Source organism: Neoarius graeffei, chromosome 23 (genome assembly GCF_027579695.1).
Source record: "Neoarius graeffei isolate fNeoGra1 chromosome 23, fNeoGra1.pri, whole genome shotgun sequence".
NCBI classification, from domain to species: domain Eukaryota; kingdom Metazoa; phylum Chordata; class Actinopteri; order Siluriformes; family Ariidae; genus Neoarius; species Neoarius graeffei.
This window is the reverse complement of record NC_083591.1, coordinates 10,829,565-10,854,282: the sequence shown is the minus strand read 5'-3', so window position 1 is coordinate 10,854,282 and position 24,718 is coordinate 10,829,565. Positions and strand designations below refer to the sequence as shown.

At 44.5% G+C, this 24,718-nt stretch overlaps 1 protein-coding gene across 1 annotated transcript in view; it reads left to right on the top strand.

Annotated features, from left to right (window-relative positions):
• Nucleotides 1-24,718, top strand: part of pcp4b (Purkinje cell protein 4b) — a 39,961-nt gene that overhangs the window by 3,291 nt on the left and 11,952 nt on the right. The window contains exon 2 of the mRNA XM_060905258.1: nucleotides 14,117-14,168. Within this exon, the coding sequence (XP_060761241.1) occupies nucleotides 14,117-14,168 (52 nt within the window). The remainder of the gene's footprint in view (nucleotides 1-14,116; nucleotides 14,169-24,718) is intronic.

Here is a 24,718-nt window from a genome sequence, read left to right as displayed (position 1 = left end):
ACACAGCAACACCAATACATGGACACGCTCGGCTCCGCAGGCATCCTGCGCTCCAAATCACTCCGCCCTGAACAGCGAGTGCCCTCTGGAGGGTGCGCACTCCGGCCCTGCGCAGCTCACAGAGCGCGCGAGTGAAGTGCACGAGCCACGATTCGGGACTGAGCCGCTGTGTGTGTGATCCCAGCGCATATCACTTACCACTTGCAAGTGGAAGGGTGGCAAGCCTAAAGACAATCATAACTACACAATGGGCAGTATTTGCATCAGTATTTGCAGTATTTTCATACTTTTATACTCTTTAATGAAAGGTGATACAAGGCGGAAGTCCGCGCCGTTTTTCAGCAGTCGCGTCACATGACCAATGCCAGTGAATCAGGAAGGTGGATGTCACAGTGACGTTGTCCAGTGACGACGCCAGCTAGAGCTCAGCACAGCGTATCCGCGTATTCTCAATGTTTACACAGCACCGGACCAGATACGATCTGGATTGAATACGTGGACCCTGGCGGATTCCCGTTTCCCAGCGTTTCCAGGCGGTTTAATGTAAACGGACAGTGCATCTGCGAAGAAAATGAGACAGATACGGTCTAATGTAAACTTGGCCTCAATAACAAATAAATTATGCTGTTTTGTGCTGACATTATTATTATTATTATTATTATTTCTTTGTTTGTTTGTCCATTTGTTTATTTATTAGAAATTCAACCAATTGCATAAAATAAGAATTGGTTGCATAACTTGTATATCGTATCACATATCAACATATCCTTTGTTCCTGGGATTGGCTCTGGCTTCAGCTTAACCCTGACCAGGATAATCAGTTACTGATTATGTTGCGATCACAACACAAAGCACTGAATCATATACACACTCATGATATCATAAGTAGATCTGTATTATTCCAGTTTACTAACATAGTCGGTAACTCACTGAAAGACACTCTGTCTGATATTTTACCCAAATATATCCTCCGTAACTAACTTATTATGAATAAGAAATTTCACAGATCCCAACAATCATATTACTGTAAAATGACTAAGACAAATAAGATACTACTACTCAAAATAAAAAAAAAAAGTGGATGTTACTCTGGATAGAAATAATCAGCTTAAAATTTCAATCCAAATATTACATGAAAAAAATCTCTGTTTGTGATGCATGCATATAGTAGTCTGATAATAAATGAAATAATGTAGAGGAATGGGTGGCACGGTGGTGTAGTGGTTAGCGCTGTCACCTCACAGCAAGAAGGTCCTGGGTTCGAGCCCCGGGGCTGGCAAGGGCCTTTCTGTGTGGAGTTTGCATGTTCTCCCCGTGTCCGCGTGGGTTTCCTCCGGGTGCTCCGGTTTCCCCCACAGTCCAAAGACATGCAGGTTAGGTTAACTGGTGACTCTAAATTGACCGTAGGTGTGAATGTGAGTGTGAATGGTTGTCTGTGTCTATGTGTCAGCCCTGTGATGACCTGGCGACTTGTCCAGAGTGTACCCCGCCTTTCGCCCGTAGTCAGCTGGGATAGGCTCCAGCTTGCCTGCGACCCTGTAAAAGGATAAAGCGGCTAGAGATAATGAGATGAGTTTAAATGATGATTACTGCCTACTTTTTTCAAACTTTCCTGATTGCTATCAAAACAAACAAAACTTCCGGCTTGATTACATCAGCATTCGAAAGAGGGCGCGCGCATCTTTTGACAACCTCTGTGTCCGAAATCGCTCCCCACTCACTAGGGCACTATATAGTGCGGACGCCATTTTGAAGGGACGTCTGAAACCTTAGTGAGGATTATTTACACCCTATATAGTGCACTCAAAGTATCCCACAATGCATCACGAAAAGTAGTGTACAACGATGGTCACTAACCAAAGCAATAATCCCATCATGCATTGCGGTCGTGTTGAAAGAAATCAAATTAAAAGTCTCAAATTTGATTTAATAAAAGGCAGCGGCAAAGAAGAAAGTATTCAGCCTTGATTTAAAAAAAACCCTGAAAGATGCAGGTACTTTGTATTGATTAATGTGGGAAATACGCTCAGTATAATATGGATTTATCACAAAAACACATGCATGTATTTATTATTTTGAAAACCCACCAGCTGACTGATCTGGCACGTTTTAATTGTGCGACAGTAATGATGTAAATCCCAGCGTGACGGACTAGTGTCCAAAAGCGTTTTTTCATTTTACCAATGAGCTCACTATATAGTCCTCTATATAGTAATTCCCTATATAGGGAGTAGGGAGTCGTGAACAAGTGAGCGATTTCGGACACAGGGAACGTTAGCAGATGTTGGTCACTTTGATTTCCGCTGTATGTTTTACTTCCGTCCTAAGGGGCAGCACGGTGGTGTAGTGGTTAGCACTGTCACCTCACAGCAAGAAGGTTCTGGGTTCAAGCCCAATGGCTGACAAGGGCCTTTCTGTGCGGAGTTTGCATGTTCTCCCCGTGTCCGCGTGGGTTTCCTCCGGGTGCTCCGGTTTCCCCCACAGTCCAAAGACATGCAGGTTAGGTTAACTGGTGACTCTAAATTGACCGTAGGTGTGAATGTGAGTGTGAATGGTTGTCTGTGTCTATGTGTCAGCCCTGCGATGACCTGGCAACTTGTCCCATAGATGATCTCGCCCATAGTCAGCTGGGAAAGGTTCCAGCTTGCCTGCGACCCTGCACAGGATAAGCGGTTATGGATAATGGATGGATTCTTGAACACACATACACAGATGTTACATCAGCTGAGTGTTCTCTAATGGCGTTTAGCCCAGAGGCAGTTAGTGTCTTCTCCCAGCACTTTGGACATGCTGTGACATTGCGTAAGTTCTGATGCCTCTCGGAGGAAGGATGGATTAGTCCTCATGCTCCATGACTCTTAGATGGAAGTTGCTAATGATGAAACTGGAAGAAGAAGACAACACAAAAATTGGGTTGTACGCTTAAAATTTTACAGCAAAGCTGATCTCCAAATACACATAATGTCTTTGCCAAAGACAAGAATGAACATTAAAGGAGAACTGAAGTCACTTTTAAACTTGCTTTATTTCTTAATTAACGTGTTATTCATTTACGTTTTCGCTTTTAGTAACCTTATATCGTGACTCATATTGGCAACTAATTGCAATTAAATATTATACTTATCAACCTATTTGGTTTTTAGCCATGCTGAATTTAGTTTGTTTGGTCCACAGCAGGCGTCGCTTATCCGCACGATCTTCACGAGACTTGTGCGAGACTTCGAAACGTCAAGTGTCAGCCAGGTGTCAGTGCTGCCATTTTGAAAACTGTTTTCCAAACAAAATCTTGCACAAAAACGAGTTTAAATGACGATTACTGCCTACTTTTTTCAAACTTTCCTGATTGCTATCAAAACAAACAAAACTTCTGGCTTGATTACGTCAGCATTCGAAAGAGGGCGGGCACGTCTTTTGACGACGTCGGCAGATGTTGGTCACTTTGATTTCCGTTGTACGTTTTACTTCCGTCCTACGATGTCTCGCACAGGTCTCGACGAATCGCGTTTACGGCCATTGCTTTGACATACGGACTGATATATTACAGAGCATATTTCAAACACTCATAACTTGCTATAGCAGTGACAAAATAGCTATCAAAAGTGCATTCCTATATTTAATAAAATGAGGTAAATAGAATTTTGATAATACAAAATTTGCCTTCGGTTCTTTAAAAAAATGTCAATCCTTGTTATTGGAATGATGATCATTTTATTTATCCATGCATATTTAGATTAATTTTCGATGCTGTTAGAGTCTATACTCAAATTATACAGATGCACAGTGAACTAGTTCATGAACTGGAAAATCTGATTGCAATTTAAATGCCATATAAACCCCAGTACAGCCCTCTCTCTGTGTCCCTCACACGTGCACACAAATTACAGTATGTGCTCTGGACTCAGAATAAATTGTGCTTTGTGATATATTGTTGTTGTTTTTTCCGACTACCAAAGCACAGCGCATACATTTTTGCACTCTCTAAATGCTGTCTCTCTTGCCGAGGCAGTGCAGTGATGCAAATCTCTAGATTAAATCAATAAACTGGATTTACAGCTTTATTATATGCTTAAGGTTGTGTTTGTAGGATAATAAAAGAAAATTACAGGCATGGAGTATGTAGAGAGATGGGTTCAAATATTTCATAAGGTGTAAATAAAACAACAACGACAACAAAAACCCTCGCTTAAATCCCCAATAAGAATTTTTGGTGCGTATTTAAAATGATTTTATAGTTACCTTGATTGCATTGTTTTTATGTTTCTCATAAAATGATATTGGATTTGGACCAATACATTTAATCTGCCTTTATTGCACTGACACTGTATATATAGAGTTATTATTGCACTCCTTTTCCCACCATGCAATTTCACTTCATAATAAATCGAGCATATCATTCTAAAGGCATCTATTATTTATTATTCCAGGATGATTTTTGTGAGCTTTTTTGTCCCACTAGCTATCCATCATCTACTGTATACCGCTTATCCGTCAGGGTTGAGAGGAAGCTGGAGCTAATCCCAGCTGACTTCAGGCGAGAGGCGTGTTTCACCATTCTCCTTACAAATCGATTTGTTATGAAATGAAGCACACAGACTTTTAATTGGTAGCAGAACACATATTCAAATTACACACTGATAAAAGTCATCACTTTTATCTCAGGACTGAATAAGTGTCGCTCCCACTTGTGAAAATTCCACTGTCCTCCAACCTCCATCACGAGTTCGGGATTCCTACTGTGTCGATCAGAAAAGCCAGCTTCCTCTTTTTTCTTCTTCTAATTTTTGGCTCCTTCTGTTGGTTTGTTATAGGCAGGACACTGTTCTGGAAATCAAGAATTTTTTTTTTTTGCGGATGCCTTTTAGTCACGCCCAATTCCAACCCATCAGGCATCTCACCCATCACATGACAGCTACCAATCAGGGAGGGCGAAGGATGTGAATCCAGCCGACCACATCTTTTCAGACTGTTGCTCAGGAAAGCGCTATACGCCTACATCCGCATACACGAGCTTACAGATGATCACAATTAGCTAGTGTCGCTATGATTGATAGGGGAGACAGAAAGTATGCCACCCCTCCCTCCCTTGCTGCTAATTTCGCAAGAGTTGGACTCCTGGCTACAGACAACTGTGGGTCAAACTAGGGTGACCGGATTTCCTTAGTCTGAAACCGGGACACTTTTGCGCGCGACCATGCTCGTGCACGCACACCTTTTTTTTTTTTACGTAAACGTGACACTCAGAGAGGTGCTCTTATCATTTTGTTGAAGCTCACATTTATCAACATCTCACATGAAATAAAACAAACAGGCATTTTGTTATCTAGTAGCATAGTGGTATAGAGATCAGTTAAATTATGGTCAGAAAACAGATTTTGTAATGGCTGAGAATAGGCTAGGCTATGTCCGTAGGCCAAATTTAAACTGATTTATTTCACCTGTTTGTGAGAACACCAAGAAGAATGCATATGCACATGCAGGCTATATCTCTAAAATTGTATGCACTATAGCATGAACTTAAAAAGTAGATATGTGACCTCATAGCCTAGGTCAGAATCAACCTTACTAACCATTCCCCACAACTGAATGAATAAAGCAAGAAGATGTGTACAAAAGTGAACACTTTAATGGAAGGTGCAACAAGCTGTTCAACACAACAATATGGCCAAACTGTCAGAATGGTATGTTAAACAGAAACAAAAAAGAGACAAGTGATTTGAGAATATACACTCAAACAAAACAGCAATAAAGGAGGAGAGGGGTGACAGCCCGAGGAAAGCCCCCACAGGAGCGCACAGCATTTGCAACATAGGCTACCCAACTCAGTACAAGAACAAAGCACAGGAACAAAGCTAAGGCGACTGTCAATCCACCCACCCTAAACAAAATGCATTAGCCTACGTATATTTACAAGAAGAGTGATCCGTTTTAATGTGATCCTGTATATTGGAGAAGGAACACTTACAGTGTGTGCAGTAGGCTTCGTGCGCATTGTTCTGCACCTCTCGGAGGAAGGGGTAGGTGCCCTGTAAATCTTTGGAAAAGGTACATTTTCTTTTCGGCATAATTGCTGCGGCATTACTGCTGCTAGCTGCTAGACAAAGAATATTTGCGCCAGTTAATGTTTATTTTATTGTTACATGGCAGCACGTTCTGTTGTCTGGAATAATGTGGCTAAATAAACACCCATGCCACAGGGCCAGGGGGCAGTAACCAGGAAAGTTTGCGATTCCTGTCAATTCATCAAAATAGTAAATGCAGACATTTCTCCGCTAATGATTCCCACGCTGCTCAGTCGCCAACGTCGCGAGTGGCGAAAACCGGGACATATCCGTGTCCCGACAGACTTTTGTCGGGACTCGGAACACACAACCCCAAATCGGGACTGTCCCGGTAAAACCAGGACGTCTGGTCACCCTAGGTCAAACTCATGATCTCTGATAGAGTGAATCTTCATAGGAAGATTGTAAGCATTACATACTGCATGGATCTGACAGAGCTTGACATTGGAGTGAATAGGATGCCGCATATTGTAAAGCAGTGGTGAACCGTTACTATTAGAGCTAGGACTTGAGCTCAGCCAAAACTTAGCCAGACACACCACAAAAGGAACAGGGTAAAGGGTTTTGCAAGGGATTAGCTGCAGGGTGCCAGGTAGCTCCGTTGTGTGTAGTTGTCGATGTTGATTTTAAAAGTAACTAAGTAAATTACACAGGGGAATGAATACTTAAGTCTGAGTGAAAAATACTGGCGCGAGTGTGTGTAACCGACTATAACCAGTCAGTTACTCTAATAATAACTAAAAGTCTCTGTGGCTAATAGATGATGCAGAGGAGGCAAAGAGTTGATCTGTCAGCATTTATTCTGGAAAACAATGAATGACAGGGCTATCAACACACGGAGAAAGGGGAAAGAATTCTGGTATCCCCCTTTCCAAACATCCCAAGCATGATAAAAAAAAGAAAAAAAATCACATACTGTAGGCTACATAGTGTTCAGTAGGCTGGCTACATTACACTGTGAGATAAAACATACTAGAATAGTCGTGCACTTGATATTGATCATATAGTGTAGTTTACAATGTACCAGTGTTGTAGCTGAATCAGTAAACCTCAAGTCCGAGTCCAGTCTCGAGTCTCCAGTGTTCAAGTCTGAGTGAAGTCCAAGTCATTCGGCAAGGCAAGTTTATTTATATTGCGCATTTCATACACAGTGGCAGTTCAATGTGCTTTACAGAGGTAAAAGCAAAATAGTAAACAATAGAAAATAAAATTACATAAAATAAAGGGGGAAGAAGAGAGAAAAAAATAATAAGAATTAAACAATAGTAGAAATAAAATAATAAAATGAAGTAAAAGTTCAGAAAAAAAACAGCAGAATAAAATAGAATAAAAGTTAAGTAAAGTTTAAAACATGCAGAGACTGTAAAAGTTAAGTAAAGTTTAAAACATGTAAAGATGACGATATTTATCAGTTAGCAGAAAGCATCTGAAAACAGCCTGGTCTTTAATCTAGATTTGAAGCTGCCAACAGCAGGAGCATTTTTGATGTCCTCTGGCAGTTGGTTCCATAGCTGTACTGCATAGTAGCTAAAAGCTGCTTCAACACACTTTGTTTTAACAACAGGTTTTAACAGTAAATTTTGCTGCTGCGATCTGGTAGATCTGATTGGGTTAGGCCGCTGCAACATATCCGAGAGGTAATTGGGCCCTGTACCATTTAGAGATTTGTACACCAGCAGCAATGCTTTAAAGTCAATTCTGTAGCTTACTGGAAGCCAGTGAAGGGACCTTAGAATTGGAGTAATGTGCTCTGTTCTTTTTGTTCGTGTGAGAACCCTAGCCGCTGCATTTTGAATCACCTGAAGTTGTTTTATGGTCTTTTTTGGCAGGCCTGTGAAAAGGCCATTGCAGTAATCAACCCTACTAGAGATGAAGGCATGTATAAGTTTTTCCAGATCATTTTTTGGCATAAGTCCTCTTAGTTTGGAAATGTTTTTTAGGTGATAAAATGCCAATTTAGTGATTGCGTTCATGTGACTATCAAAGTTTAGCTCTGTGTCAATGAAAACACCAAGATTTTTAACAATATCTTTTGTTTTAATCCCCTTTGTGTCAAGAATAGTGGTAATCCTGAGTCTTTCATCTTTTTTTCCCAAATAGAATTACTTCTGTTTTATCTGTGTTCAGCTGAAGAAAATTTTGTGACATCCAGTTGTTGATTTGGTCGATACACTGGTAGAGACATTCAAGGGGGGCATAATCATTAGGTGATAGAGCAAAATAAATTTGGGTGTCATCTGCATAGCAGTGATACAAAATTGAGTTGTTCTTGATAATTTGTCCAAGTGGGAGCATATAAAGGTTGAATAGTAATGGTCCAAGGATCGACCCCTGGGGGACACCACAGGTCAAGGACATTGATGTTGAGGTACAATTTCCCATGGTAACAAAGAAGCTTCTATCTTTTAAGTATGATTTTAACCAATTGATAACTTTACCAGTCAACCCAACCCAGTGTTCAAGTCGATATAGCAGTATGTTGTGATCAACAGTATCAAAAGCTGCACTGAGGTCCAGTAACACCAGGACCGATGTTTTGCCTGCATCAGTATTAAGACGTATGTCATTTATAACTTTAATCAGCGCTGTTTCAGTGCTATGATTGGCACGAAATCCTGACTGAAAGTTATCAAAACAGCTGTTTGATATCAAGAAGGCAGTTAATTGATTGAAGACAATTTTTTCAAGGATTTTCCTGATGAATGGTAGATTTGATATTGACCTGTAGTTGTTCAATACTGAAGCATCCAGATTATTGTTTTTAAGTAGGGCTTTACAACAGCTTTTTTCAGGGATGTATTTATGATCTGAAGCACATCTGTAATTATAAGGCGTAGAACAGACTTAAAAAAGTTAAAGAAAATTAAAGAAAATTTCGAGTCGAGTCCACTATTGATCCGAGTCAAGTCCGAGAACAAGACTCCATCTGCACCATTTGACGGTGGCTGTTGCTGCCTTTATGTGAAACCGTCTCTGTTGTTGTGTTGGACTAACGTTACTGCTTGACTGCCCCATTTTAGTTAACAGGCTACAGATAAAAAGCTTGCTCATCGTTCAGCAAGCCCCGCCCACTATCAACAGGGCAAATAACATGAGAGAGGGTTAACATTAGCTAGTTCATTAGTCAGCAAGCCCTGCTATCAACAGAGCAAAGAACACAGCATGTCACTTCCTTCTCTGGGTGGAGTCTTGCCAAATGACGATTGAAGTTCAAGGTTGTCCCCGTCGTCTCCTCGATAGTTCTTCTACATATGGAACACTTAGCAGTGCATTTTTCCCACTGCACGAGAAGTTTGAACGGTATAAGGAAAGCAGACAGTCCTAGCGGCGTTCTCTCCAGGCATTTTAGCGCCATTAATGTTAGTTTGTTCCTGAACATGACGTATGAACAGGTGAATGTGCATTCTCTTGCATGAAATTAGTATAAAAACTAATGAAGATATAAATATCTTATGCCAAATTATTATTACATGTTACAAAAAATTAAGAAAAAATCCGAGTCCTTGTCTCCAATTTACGGGACCGAATGCAGTTAATGCACAAGTCCGAGTCCAAGTCCGAGTCAAGTGACGAGTCCTTAAAGTTAGGGAACGAGTCGGGCTCAAGTACTACAAGCCTGCAACATACAATAAATGAAATAAACCATATAGTAATGAATAAAATATGACAGATCTTAAGATTTTTCTTAACATAGTCAGGCAAACATACCTGGAAAACAATGAATGACAGGGCTATCAACACACAGAGACAGGGGAAAAAATTCTGGCATCCCTACACATAATACACCAGCTAGCACCCAGCCAAATGGCTACTCAGATAAATACTCGACTTTTCACACGGAATTTTACAATGCTAATTTACATATTTTATCCACTACAAACAGTGGACGTGTGTCAAAACATTTTTACATAAAAAAAACCCAAACAAACATCATATCTTGGGAAAATAAAATATATACTGTATTAATGAATATTGTCCATGCAGGATTCACAAAGCCAGCTTACCTCTTTCCAGACTTCCCAAGCACGATAATGTCTACAGGTGTGTTACACTAATTATGAAATTATTACATTGCTACATGTGCGTGGAAGAAGAGTCTGGAGACAGAAATCTTAGTTTCTCGGTTGTTAGCCTGTGCTACTTGTGTCCGACTCGCGGTGAAGCTCGTGTTGGCCTTCCAGAAGGCCTAGAGAGAGAAATTTTTGGTCCTGCCCATTATAGATCAAAATCTGATTGGTTAATTCATCTGTCACTTCCTATACAAACATACACTGCCATGGCCTTCTGTCCCGGCAGTGAAGCCTTTTTCAATGCACAGCTAATATGCTTGAGTGAACACAAATAATTGATTTAACATTATGTCTACGTACCCCTGAGTGGTATGGCTGGTTTTGGTCTTTTGGATTTGATTAAACTACCTTGGAAGAAAATTGGGTAAAGCCATTATGTGCTTGTCAAGACATTATTTGCTTTTTCGTTCATTTGCAAATAAATACAAATAAGTCACGCATGCTAAAATCCTAACCCTATCATCGGGAGATGGTAAGTTCGAATGCTAACAGTGCCACAGCCATCCATTGCTTGGGACAATAAAACTGACCATGTTCTCAGAGAGGAAACGATGGCATTACTGTCTCTAGTCATGGGCGTCTGTGAGCTCATGCATGCAGAAGAAGCCAGATAGCACTTTCCTCTGAGTGTGTTACGCCTCCCAGAGACACAGCATGAGCAGTGTTTTTGAAAAAATGTGGTGGTTGCCTCCCTCCCTGGTTGGTAGTTGTCTTGTGGTAGGTGACATTTAACTAGTAGGTGGAATTGGCAAGACCAAATTGAGGAGAAAATGGGGGCAAAATACAAAGTCAAGTAAAACTAATTAAGAACAGCAGAACCATATAATGTCTTTTGCATAATCTTTGCTTTTTTAAAAAGTTCACTGCTGTTCTACGTTAATCTGTTGCATGTTATTCTATGTATTCTACAGTGTCTTGCAAAAGTATTCATCCCTCTTCGTGTTTGTCCTGTTTTCTCGTGTTACAAACTGGAATTAAAATGGAAATGGATTTTTTTTGGGGGGGGGGGGGGGGGGGTGTTAGTACCATTTGATTTATACAATATGCCTACCACTTTAAAGGTGCAAATTGTTTTTTTTTTATTATGACACAAACAATAATTAAGATGAAAAAACAGAAATCAAGTCAATACTTAGCAGAGCCACCTTTTGCTGCAATTACAGCTGCAAGTGTCTTGGGGTATGTCTCTATTAGCTTAGCACATCTAACCCATTCCTCAAGGCAAAACTGCTCCAACTCCTTCAAGTTAGATGGGTTGCGTTGGTGTCGTTGGATTGAGGTCTGGGCTTTGACTAGGCCATTCAAAATTTTCCCTTTAAACCAGTGTTTCCCTAGTCTGGTTAACACCAGACCATATCACAAGTGAAATATGGTCTGGAATCCGCCTATTGAATTTCTCGTAGGGGAGGTGTGGTTTACGATTGTCAACGGCCGTTTATTGGACGTTGCGAATGTCTATCATTTGGCGTATACGTAACCCATGGCCAATCATGGCAGTTGTACCCGGTGACGTAGTTAGAGCGACGAAGAAGACGAAGAGGCGAAGAAGAGAAGGAAAGAGAAAGAGAAGGCAAAACAAAAATAGGAAAACAATGGCACCGAACTTATTTCACTTGTGATATGGTCTGGTGTTAACCAGACTAATTCAGAACAGTGTCTAAAGCTTGATCGAAAGTTTGGTTCGTATCGCTCGCCGCCATGTTAAATGTGATCCGTAAACAGTCCCAAATAAACTACAAGCTTCCGTTTGTCGAGTAGTACGCGTCACCGTCTTTCCACCCTCCCCACTCTCTGATTGGCTCCCTAACTCAGGCGAGCCTTTAGACCATAGTTTCCATGCTGTCTTTTCAGATCGGAACGATTGTGCAAAGCAGCATGGGATTTCCCAGGCTAGTGTTTCCCAACCTTTCTTGAGCCACGGCACATATTTTACATTCGAAAAATCCCACGGCACACCACCAAACAAAAATGCCACAAAAAAGTATATATATAATGAAATGGGTGTCACGGTGGTGTAGTGGTTAGCGCTGTCGCCTCACAGCAAGAAGGTCTGGGTTCGAGCCCCGTGGCCGACGAGGGCCTTTCTGTGCGGAGTTTGCATGGTGTCTGCGTGGGTTTCCTCCGGGTGCTCCGGTTTCCCCCACAGTCCAAAGACATGCAGGTTAGGTTAACTGGTGACTCTAAATTGACCGTAGGTGTGAATGTGAATGGTTGTCTGTGTCTATGTGTCAGCCCTGTGATGACCTGGTGACTTGTCCAGGGTGTACCCTGCCTTTCGCCCGTAGTCAGCTGGGATAGGCTCCAGCTTGCCTGCGACCCTGTAGAACAGGATAAAGCGGCTAGAGATAATGAGATGAGATGAATGGCAACAGTTAGATACACAGGTTAATTAGCTACCTGCTGCCATCTAGTGGAAGAGTATTTAATTGTTCTGCCTGTCACTATACGTCGCTGGCATAGATGAATGAAGACAAATTATTTGCAATAAATAAATAATAATTTTTGGAACAATTAAGTGAAATTGGATAATGTCCCACGGTACAACTGATGATCTCTCATGGCACACTAATGTGCCGCGGCACAGTGGTTGAGAATCACTGTTTTAAACCACTCCAGTGTACCTTTAACAGTATGTTTCGGGTCATTGTCCTGCTGGAATGTGAACCTTTGTCCCAGTCTCAAACCTCTGGCTGACTCAAACAGGTTTTCCTCCAGAACTGCCCTGTATTTAGTGCCATTCATCTTTCTTTCAATGCTGACCAGCTTTCCTGTCCCTGCGATGAAAAATATCCCCACAGCATGATGCTGCCACCACCATGCTTCACTGTAGGAACGGTGTTCTCAAGGTGTTGGGTTTGCACCACACATGACATTTCCCATGATGGCCAAAAAGATCAATTTTAGTCTCATTTGACCAGAGAATCTTCTTCCATGTGTTTGGGGAGTCTGCCACATGCTGTTGGGCAAACTCTAAATGTGTTTTCTTCAGCAATGACTTTTCTGGCCACTCTTCCCTAAAGCCCCACTCTGTGGAGTGTACAGCTTAAAGTGGTCCTATGGACAGACACTTCCATCTCCACTGTGGATCTTTGCAGCTCCTTCAGTGTTATCTTTGGTGTCTTTGTTGCATCTCTGATTAATGCCTTCCTTGCCCGGTCTGTGAGTTTTGGTGGGCGGCCTTCTCTTGCCAGGTTTGTAGTGGTGCCATATTCTTTCCATTTTGCTATATTGGATTTAATGGTGCTCCATGAGATATTCAAAGTGTGGGATATTTTTTATAACCCAACCCTGATCTATACTTCTTCACAACTTTGTCTCTGACCTGTTTGGAGGCTCCTTGATATTCATGCTGCTTGCTTAGTTGTGTTGCAGAGTCAGGGTCCTTCCAGAACAGGTTGATTTATACAGACATCATGTGACAGATCATGTGACACTTTGATTGCACACAGATGGATCTTACTCAACTAATTATGTGACTTATGAAGTGAATTGGTTGGACCAGCTCTTATTTAGGGGTTTCATACGAAAGGGGGTGAATACCTATGCACACTCCAGATTTGTTTTTTTTTTTAAATCTGAATTATTCTTTGTGTCACAATAAAACAACAATTTGCACCTTTAAAGCGGTAGGCATGTTATGTAAATCAAATGGTGCCAACCCTCCAAAAATCCATTTTAATTCCAGCTTGTAATGTGACAAAACAGGACAAACACCATGGGGGATGAATGCTTTTGCAAGACACTGTATCCCTGTGGCTTTGGAAACGCATCCAATTTGTCTCCATTGATGTGCCTCAAGAAAACATGCTGGTCCATAAAAGAACTCCAGTATTAGCCTGATATTCCTGCAGAAAATAATAACTGTAGTATAATCTGTGCATACATGTATGTGATTGTTGTAATCCCTTTATTTTGTGAGACTTGCTATAATAACAAGATTGCTAAATGAAAAAGGAAAACTACAACAAAACATTTTCTTTCTTGCAGACCAAAGGATCTGCAGCAATTGGTGGAAACAGCAAAACATCTGGAGGGCAAGGTAAAGTACACTAATAAAAATCAAATATAATAAAACACTGACGGGTGAAGTGAATTACATTGATTATGTTGTTACGATGGCACCTGTCAAGGGATGGGATATATTAGGCAACAAGAGAACAGTCAGTTCTCGAAGTTGATGTGTTGGAAGCAGGAAAAATGGGTAACCATAAGGATCTGAGCGACTTTGACAAGGACCAAATTGTGATGGCTAGATGACTGGGTCTGAGCATCTCCAAAATGGCACATCTTGTGGGGTGTTCCCAGTATGCAATGGTTAGCACCTACCAAAAGTGGTCCAAGGAAGGACAACTGGTGACCTGGCGACAGGGTCATGGGTGTCGAAGGCTCATTGATTCGCATGGGGCACAAAGGCTAGTCATATGGCCCAATCCCACAGAAGAGCTACTGTAGCACAAACTGCTGAAACAGCTAATGCTCACACCTTTCTGTTTTAGCCAGCATGAACTTTTTCAGCAATTTATACATATATAAAGAACAACAAGTTGTTACCTTTGGGTTCAAATAAAGTTACTTGACCAACAAAAATAATTGAGTCAGATATTGCAGTATAGAAGTCAACATTATATTTGTTGCTCATTTTGGAATAAAACAGGAGGGTTACAGAAACTCTGAGAAGAGTAGGACGTCAGCAGGCCTTACATTTGTCTGGGAATAATATACTTGCAACAGCAGTCCTTTTCACTATACACTATGTAGAATCACTGCCATAACAATTCCTCCTGAAAAGCCCAACTTGCGTATACTGGCACATTTGCAATATTCTTTACCTCACATGTGCCCCTTCGGAAGCTAAATGTGTCAAAGGAAATGAAAAATCCTGGTAAACAATCTCATTTTGGGGGAGTGCTGAATGAAAAGGAGAGAAAAAAAAGTGCCCAAGCTTGCTCCTGGGCTTTATTCCTTCCTCCTAGTAAAAATATGAATGTCATGATTACATTAGCTGAAGAAAATCTTGGGTTACTGCAGTAGCCTACTCTAGCTGAGATGTGATGGACGTCTGTGAGATACTGAGAGCAATATATCATAACAAAGAATAAGATTATAAAGTGCAAAAATATTACTATACTAATACCAATGTGCACCAGATTCCAAAACTCTGAAAGTTACAAGTGAAACTTGTGAAACCGTTACGTATTTGTAACAGTCCATGTAGGTGGGTGGAGCACAGAAGGACGGCAGGACAGAACTGATCTCACAAAACTCTCTTTTATTTGCACTTTTCAGTTGCAAACACACACTCAGACACACGCACACACATCAGCCGTCTGGTTGTGGAGAGAGCTCCCTCTGCTCTCACTTTCTCTCCTTAAATAGGGTGCGGTCACTGGGAAGACACACAAACACATTAATTAACAACAGGTGTAGTGATTCTGCCACTTAACTTCCCCGACTCCGCCCTCCTGTCACAGACCGATGCTAGACCACGCCCCCGCTGCCACATACCCCCACCGCCCGACTCAGGCCGGGCAGCCGTCCGGCCCGCAGCCGACTCCCCCCCCCGACGGGAGAGGAAGTCCGCCACGACCATCTGCGCCCCCGGCCTGTGGATCACCTTGAAGTTAAAGGGTTGGAGTGCCAGATACCAACGGGTGATCCGTGCATTGGCATCCTTCATGCGGTGGAGCCACTGGAGGGGCGCGCGGTCCGAACAGAGGGTGAAAGGGCATCCCAGCAGGTAGTACCGGAGGGCGAGGACCGCCCACTTGATCTCCAGGCACTCCTTCTTGATGGTACTGTAGCGCCCCTCACGCACCGACAGCTTGCGACTAATGTACAAGACGGGGCGATCCTCCCCCTCCACCTGCTGGGACAAAACGGCCCCCAGCCCTCTGTCCAACGCATCCGTCTGCAACATAAAGGGGAGAGAAAAGTCAGGGGAGTGTAAAAGTGGCCCCCCACACAGTGCAGCCTTAACCTTAGAAAAAGCCCGCTGGCATTGCTCCGTCCACTGGACCGGATCTGGTGCCCCCTTTTTAGTCAGATCAGTCAGCGGGCTGGTGACGCCCGAATAATTAGGTATAAACCTACGATAATAGCCAGCCAGCCCCAGGAACTGTCTCACCCCCTTTTTGGTCTTGGGCCTTAGGCAGGCCGCAATCGCTGCAGTCTTGTTAATTTGGGGACGCACCTGCCCGTTGCCCAAGTGGAAGCCCAGATACCGTACTTCCACCCGCCCAATTGCACACTTCTTCGGGTTGGCCGTGAGACCCGCCCGCCTCAGCGACCTAAGGACGGCCCTCAGGTGTTGTAGGTGCCGCGGCCAGTCATTACTATAAATAATGATATCGTCTAAGTACATGGCCGCATAGGTGGCGTGGGGGCGGAGGACCCTGTCCATCAGCCGCTGAAACGTAGCGGGCACCCCAAACAGCCCAAAAGGAAGTGTGACGAATTGGTGTAAGCCGAACGGTGTGGAAAAGGCTGTTTTTTCACGGGATAATGGAGTCAAGGGGATCTGCCAATAACCCTTTGTTAAATCCAGTGTCGAGTAAAAACGAGCCGTGCCTAGCCAATCGAGCAACTCATCAATACGAGGCATTGGGTACGCATCGAATTTAGACACCGCGTTGACTTTTCTATAGTCCACACAGAACCGGATCGACCCGTCGGCCTTGGGTACCAAGACCACCGGGCTGCTCCAGTCACTGTGGGACTCCTCGACGATGCCCATTTCGAGCATGGCCGCGAGTTCTTCCCAAACCACCTTTTTCTTGTGTTCGGGTAACCTGTAAGGGCGGCTACGCACTACCACCCCCGGAGGCGTCTCAATGTGGTGCTCTATGAGGTTAGTGCGGCCGGGCAGGGGTGAGAACACGTCCGAAAACTCGGTCTGCAACTGGGCAACCTCCGCAAGTTGGGTCGGGGAGAGGTGTTCTCCACAGGGGACCGGAGAGGGACGTGATGCTAATGTTCCTTTTTGAACCTCCGGCCCCAGCTCTGCCTTCTCCGGAACCACTGACACCAACGCCACGGGGACCTCCTTGTTCCAGAGTTTGAGTAGGTTGAGGTGGTAAATCTGTAGCGCCCCACCCCTGTCCGTTCGCTTCACCTCATAGTCGACGTCCCCGACTCGCCGTGTGACCTCAAAGGGTCCTTTCCACTTGGCGACTAATTTAGAGCTCGATGTGGGCAACAGTACGAGTACTTTCTCTCCCGGTGCAAACTCTCTAAGGCGCGTACCCTTGTCGTACAGGTGGGTTTGCTGTTCTTGGGCCTGCTGCAAATTCTCCTGGGTTAGGTGTGTGAGTGTGTGGAGTTTTGCGCGCAGGTCAATAACGTATTGAATTTCATTTTTGCTTGGTGAAGGTCCCTCCTCCCAATTTTCTCGCAGCACGTCTAAAATGCCGCGCGGCTTACGCCCATATAATAATTCAAATGGGGAGAACCCTGTGGAGGCTTGGGGGACCTCTCGCACTGCAAAGAGCAAGGGTTCGAACCATTTATCCCAGTTACGCGCGTCCTCACTTACAAATTTTTTAATTATGTTTTTAAGGGTGCGATTAAACCGTTCCGCTAAACCGTCCATTTGTGGGTGATACACGCTGGTGCGGATCGGCTTAATACCTAATAACCCATACAGTTCGTTCAGTGTTCGTGACATAAACGAGGTGCCTTGATCAGTCAGAATCTCTTTCGGGATCCCAACTCGGGAGATGACGCGGAAGAGTGCCTCCGCAATACTGCGTGCTGAGATATTGCGAAGAGGCACTGCTTCCGGGTATCGCGTTGCATAGTCCACCAGAACTAATATAAAGCGGTACCTTCGTGTTGACCGATCTAACGGCCCGACGAGATCCATCCCAATTCTTTCGAATGGGGTCTTGATTAACGGTAGAGGGCGCAAAGGCGCTTTTGGAATGGCCGCTGGATTTACTAACTGGCATTCGCGGCATGCCGTACACCACCTACGGACATCGCCGCGAATCCCCGGCCAATAGAATCAGGCCATTATTCGGGCTAGTGTTTTATCCTGCCCTAAATGTCCAGTCATGGGATTAAAGTGAGCCGCCTGGAATACCAATTCCCGGCGGCTCTTCGGAATTAAAAGCTGCGTGACTCGCTCTTTAGTTTGAGTGTCCTGCGTCACTCTGTATAATCTATCCTTCATAATCGCAAAGTAGGGGAAGGACGGGGTGGCGTTCGGCTGGAGCGTTTGACCATCGATTACTCTCACTTGGTCAAACGCATGCCGCAGAGTCTCATCTCGCGATTGCTCTAATGGGAAATCCGCGAGGGATTCCCCAATAGAGAGAGGAGGAGCCGGAGGCTCCTCACTCTGTCGCGGAGATGACGTAGACGGCTCTGTGACAGCTGCTCCCGCCAAAGCGACACCGGGACCTCCCCCTGTCAAATTGTAGGACCCACTCTTTACTAAGTGTGTCATTAAACCCCGAAATCCCAGCCAATCAGTCCTAAAGGGTAGTTGTGAACATCCCCGTGCACACACAACACCTTCACCAATTGTGCTCCCCCCAATGCCTCGTCTTGCACCAGGTTTTGGTGGATTGAGGTCTGATTACAGCCAGAATCCACCAACGCCTGATATGTATCCCCTTGGATACTCACCGGTATGCGATACACTCCGGCCCGATCGAGGGCGGCTCCTGGTGCACTGGGGATCCGAACCACCGCGCCCACCTCCATTATCGAGCACTGCTGTTGGAGGTGGCCCGGTTCCCCGCAGCGCCAGCAAACCGGCCCAGGCTTCCTCTCTGCACTTGTGCTCTGGGGCTCACTCACCTGAGGGGGGGAGAGACAGACACAGAAGGGAGACACGGAAGGGCACCGCGGGTGCGGCGGGCCGGCTGAGGTGGCGCCGGCCCCCGTCTCCGCGGTGGGGGAATGGGGCGAGGAGAAGACACAGGAGGAGGGGAGAGAGAGAGAGAGAGAGAGGAGAGAAGAGAAGAGGTCGTCTGCTGTCCTGCCGTCGGGACAGCCGCCAGATGATCCTCCGCCAGCTCGATTGCCTGATCCAGCGATGCCGGGCGGTGGCACTGGACCCACTCTGCAGTTCCCGCTGGTAGACGCGCGACGAACTGTTCCAGTACCACCTGGTCGATGAGTCCCTCGGCGTCGCAGCTGTAGGCCCTCAACCACTGCCAGCAGGCGTCCCGGAGTTGCTGGCCAAACACGAACGGCCGGCCGACTTCCTCCAAGCGCAGAGCGCGGAAATGCTGATGTTGTTGCTCCGGGGTGCGTCCCACCCACTGGAGGACGGCCCGGCGAAGGTCCACGTAGGCCAGCCGGCGGTTGGCGGGGAGCTGTAGCGCGGCCAGCTGCGCCTCTCCCATTAGCAGGGGGAGGAGGCGCGCCGCACGCTGTTCCACCAGCCACCCCGAGGTCTCTGCTACCTGCTCAAAGAGCGTGAAGAATGCCTCGGGGTCGTCCTGCGGGCCCATCTTCGTGAGGGTGAGGGGGGAAGGGCCCGCGGCGGTGGAGATGGTGGACCCCGCCGACGTGAGGAGGTGCCGGAACGCCCGACAATCTTCCTGTTGTGCCAGCACCAGGGCCTCGAACCGTTGTTCTTGTTCCTTTCGGAGGGCGAGCAGCGCCTGGTGCTGGCTCTGTTGGGCCGTGGCGAGGGCGTGGATCAGGTCGGCGAAGGTGGAGGACTCCATGGGGCTGTTGTCTTCTGTGCTCGGACCCCGGGTTTCGGCACCACTGTAACAGTCCATGTAGGTGGGTGGAGCACAGAAGGACGGCAGGACAGAACTGATCTCACAAAACTCTCTTTTATTTGCACTTTTCAGTTGCAAACACACACTCAGACACATGCACACACATCAGCCGTCTGGTTGTGGAGAGAGCTCCCTCTGCTCTCACTCTCTCTCCTTAAATAGGGTGCGGTCACTGGGAAGACACACAAACACATTAATTAACAACAGGTGTAGTGATTCTGCCACTTAACTTCCCCGACTCCGCCCTCCTGTCACAGACCGATGCTAGACCACGCCCCCGCTGCCACAGTATTGTATGTGACTGTGGTTCTACAATTATGCATCATCCGTGTCAAATTCTACTTCTTTCTGCTCTGGACTGCTGTGCAGATTTCTTTGGAGCTAGTTGAGGTCTAGGGTTTGGAATGGTTCTCTTATAGTGAGGATGCCAGTTGCTCAGAGTGTTAATAATCCTCTTTATTAGTTCATCCGGCCGACAGGTGATGAGCTTATTCCGTCGTCCGTCCGGTATCGTCCACATTTCGCAAAAATTGATTCTTCTCTCTCAATTCTTCATTGATTTTTATCCTTTTTGGCAGGAAAGTAGGTCTGCCTGGGGTGTATAGAGCTTCTACCCACATTTGCATAATTGCAATTAATAATGAAGATATGGAGTAATTAAGCCCTAACGAGCAGTTTCCACACAAATCGCTTCTTCTCTGTCAGTTCTTCACCAACTTTGATTCTTTCTGGCATGAAGGTAGGGGTACCTAGGCTGCATCTAACTTCTACCCAGATTTGCTTAATTACAATTATTAATGAAGTTATGGACTAATTAAGCCTTAATGAGCAGTTCAACAAAAATTGCTTCTTCTCAGTCAATTCCTCACCGTTTGGGATTCTTTCTGGCAAATAGGTAGGTATTCCTAGGGTGTACATAGTATAGCTTGTATATAGTTTGTATATAGTGTATATAGCTTGCAACATTTATTGCTCAAGGTGACCCACTTTAGATTGTTCCTTCTGGACTAGACGGGGCTGGAGTGAGCTACACCATCACTGACGGTCTCGTTTCACTTAATTCAAGTCAAGTCAAGTTTATTTGTATAGCGCTTTTAACAATAAACATTGTTTCAAAGCAGCTTTACAGAATTTAAATGACTTTAAACATGAGCTAATTTTATCCCTAATCTATCCCCAATGAGCAAGCGTGTGGCGACAGTGGCAAGAAAAACTCCCTCAGACGACATGAGGAAGAAACCTCAAGAGGAACCAGACTCAAAAGGGAGTCCATCCTCATTTGGGTGATAACAATGTGATTATAACATTTTTAACAGTTTTAACATGAAGTCAGTTTTGTTGAAGTTATAACTCTTCATTGATGGAAACTTGAATGCAAAACTGTTCATGACAACTGCTGTCCTAAAGTTAGCAAGTCAACTGTAGTCCTCAGCCATAAAAGCATTACTGTAAGTGTCCAGAGCGTCTTCCAAGTGCGACTTTCGACTGTCCATATGGGGCCATCCTCCACAGGAGCAATGTGATGAGACTCCAACCAGACGTAGGGCATCAGGATGGATCAGGCAGGTCCAAGGAGCAGAAGAGGTCAGCATCTTGACCTCAGGATCGACATGTAAGTCAAAGGGACAGACCGGGGGGGTATGGCTAACGCAGGTTGTTAGGTATGCCCAATGTCACCTGATGAGTAAGAACAGTGTACGTTTTGTGCTGAGTGCAAGCAGGGACTCCGGCAAAACTAACTATGACAGCGTAACTAAAAGGGGAGAGCCAGAAGGTAACACAGGCATGAGGGCACCCCAGGACATAAAGCAGCCAGCCACTACACCATCAACAAACTTGAGTGAGCAAGCGAGTGGGGGACCGACAGCATCCATCCATCCCAGTTTACCAAAACACACAATGTCTGAGGACCCTCCAGATCTATGCCTTTCCCTCATAAACACCATTAACAAAAGGCTTGACTAAATAGATATGTTTTCAGCCTAGACTTAAACACTGAGACTGTGTCTGAGTCCCGAACACTACTTGGAAGACTGTTCCATAACTGTGGGGCTTTGTAAGAAAAGGCTCTGCCCCCTGATGTAGCCTTCACTATACGAGGTACCAGCAGATAGCCTGCACCTTTTGATCTAAGTAGACGTGGCAGGTCATAAAGGGCCAGAAGCTCGCTCAGGTACTGTGGCGCAAGACCATTCAGTGCTTTAAAGGTCAATAGTAGTATTTTATAAACAATATGAAATTTGATTTGCCAATGCAGTGTGGATAAGACAGGGGTGATGTGGTGATATTTTCTAGTTCTAGTAAGGACTCTTGCTGCTGCATTTTGAACTAACTGGAGCTTGTTTATGCACTTATTGGAACATCCAGACAGTAAGGCATTACAATAATCCAACCTGGAGGTAACAAAAGCATGTGTTGTGTAGTGACATTAAATTTCTTCTCTTAGCAATATTTCTGAGATGAAAGAAAGCTATCCGGGTAATGTTATCGATATGAGTTTCAAATGAAAGACTGGGGTCAATAATCACCCCGAGGTCTTTTACTTCTACACAAGTTAATACTTATGGTGTCTCACAATACTTAATCGTATTGTGAGACACCATAAAAACCAATTGGATAAAAGATATGATTGCACAGGCATGCCATGACATGCATTCTTCTTATCCTTAAATGACATTTTATGCACACCATGGCTACCTCATGTTGGCACTGGTGTTACTTACAGATATTTGCAAAGCTGCAATACTTTCCTCAGAGTCTATCTTCATCAGATTTTAGAGTGAAATTGGCTTTATTACAGCCCATGTGCTCTGTGGTGGGTTTGACTGAATTTTAGCTTTATCAGAACCTTCAGTAACTTTTAGCCTAAATAAAGAGGATTATTAACACTCTGAGCAACTGGCATCCTCAATATCAGAGAACCGTTCCAAACCCTAGACCTCAACTAGCTCCAGAGAAAACTGCACAGCAGTCCAGAATATAAGGAAGTAGAATTAGTACTAATTAGAATTAATTAGAAAATAGAATTAGAATTAATTATTCCATATCTTCATTATTAATTGCAAATATGCAAATTTGGGTAGAAGCTGGCGGCACGGTGGTGTAGTGGTTAGCGTTGTCGCCTCACAGCAAGAAGGTCTGGGTTCGAGCCCCGTGGCCAGCGAGAGCCTTTCTGTGTGGAGTTTGCATGTTCTCCCCGTGTTCGCGTGGGTTTCCTCCGGGTGCTCCGGTTTCCCCCACAGTCCAAAGACATGCAGGTTAGGTTAACTGGTGACTCTAAATTGACCGTAGGTGTGAATGTGAGTGTTGAATGGTTGTCTGTGTCTATGTGTCAGCCCTGTGATGACCTGGCGACTTGTCCAGGGTGTACCCCGCCTTTCGCCCGTAGTCAGCTGGGATAGGCTCCAGCTTGCCTGCGACCCTGTAGAACAGGATAAAGCGGCTAGAGATAATGGGATGAGATGAGATGAGATGAGATGAGATGAGATGAGATGAGATGAGATGAGATGAGATGGGTAGAAGCTACGTATATGCACCCCAGGCAGACCGACCTTCCTGCCAAAAAGAATAAAAACCGGTGAAGAATTGAAAGAGAGAAGAAGTGATTTTCGAGAAATTTGGATGATGCCGGACGGATGCCGTACGATGGATGACAGATGATGGATGGACGACAGACAGCACACGATGGCATAAGCTCATCGCCTGTTGGCCAGATGAGCTAATAATTGGAAGCTAAATGCTTCCATCTTGTTTTGTAGACGTTTGTCTCAACAGGAGGAATCCATGTCATGTGTTTGTTCATCAAGTAAAGAGCAGCTTTAAAACATTCTTATCTATTATTCATTGAAAGCTATTAGTGTGTTTCACAGCATGAAAAGCCTCCAGTATGAACAATACTGTACTAAAAGGAACTCAGGCTACATGCATGACTTTGCTTTTTCATTTTTAGGAAATAGCTTGAATGTGATATCTTTTGTTAACCTGTGCTAATTTAATTGCCATTTATACTCAAGAAGAGGAAACTAGCATGCAGGTACCTGTACACACACGCCTGCAGTGCCACAATGGCTTTTTCTTAGTGTACAATCCAGAATAAAATTTCATCGAACCTACTGATGTGATGTTGGGTTCCAACACTTAATTCTGCAGGTACCTTCTAATACATGGTCCAGAGTAGGAGGACTTCTCAGTTTATCTAAAACTGCACCTATTTTTGCAATGATGAATAACCAATTGTATGTACACTCACTGGCCACTTTATTAGGTACACCCATACACCTGCTGTTTTATACAGTTCTCTAATCATCCCTTGACAGCAGCACAATGCATAAAATCACGCAGATACACATGAAGTTAATGTTCACTTCAAACATCAGAATGGGAAAAACCGTGATCTCAAAGTGTGACTTTCACTATGGCATGGGAGTTGGTGCCAGATGGACTGGTTTGAGTATTTCAGAAACTGCTGATCTCCTGGGGTTTTCACACACAACAGTCTGTAGAGTTTACACAGAATGGTATGAAAAACAAAAAACGAGTGAGCAACAGTTATATGGGTGGAAGTGCCTTGTTGATAAGAGCGATCAGAGGAAAATGGCCAGATTGGTTCGAGTTGCCAGGAAACATATAGTAACTCGAAAGGAGTCAGTTGAGGTGGTTCGGGCACCTTGTTAGGATGCCCCCTGGATGTCTCCCAAGGGATGCTGTCTGGGCATGCCCCACAGGGAGGAGACCCCAGTGCAGACCCAGGACATGCTGGAGAGATTACATCTCTCGGCTGGCTTGGGAACGCCTTGGTATTCCTCCGGAAGAGCTGGTGGAGGTGGCCAGGGAGCAGGAGGTCTGGGCA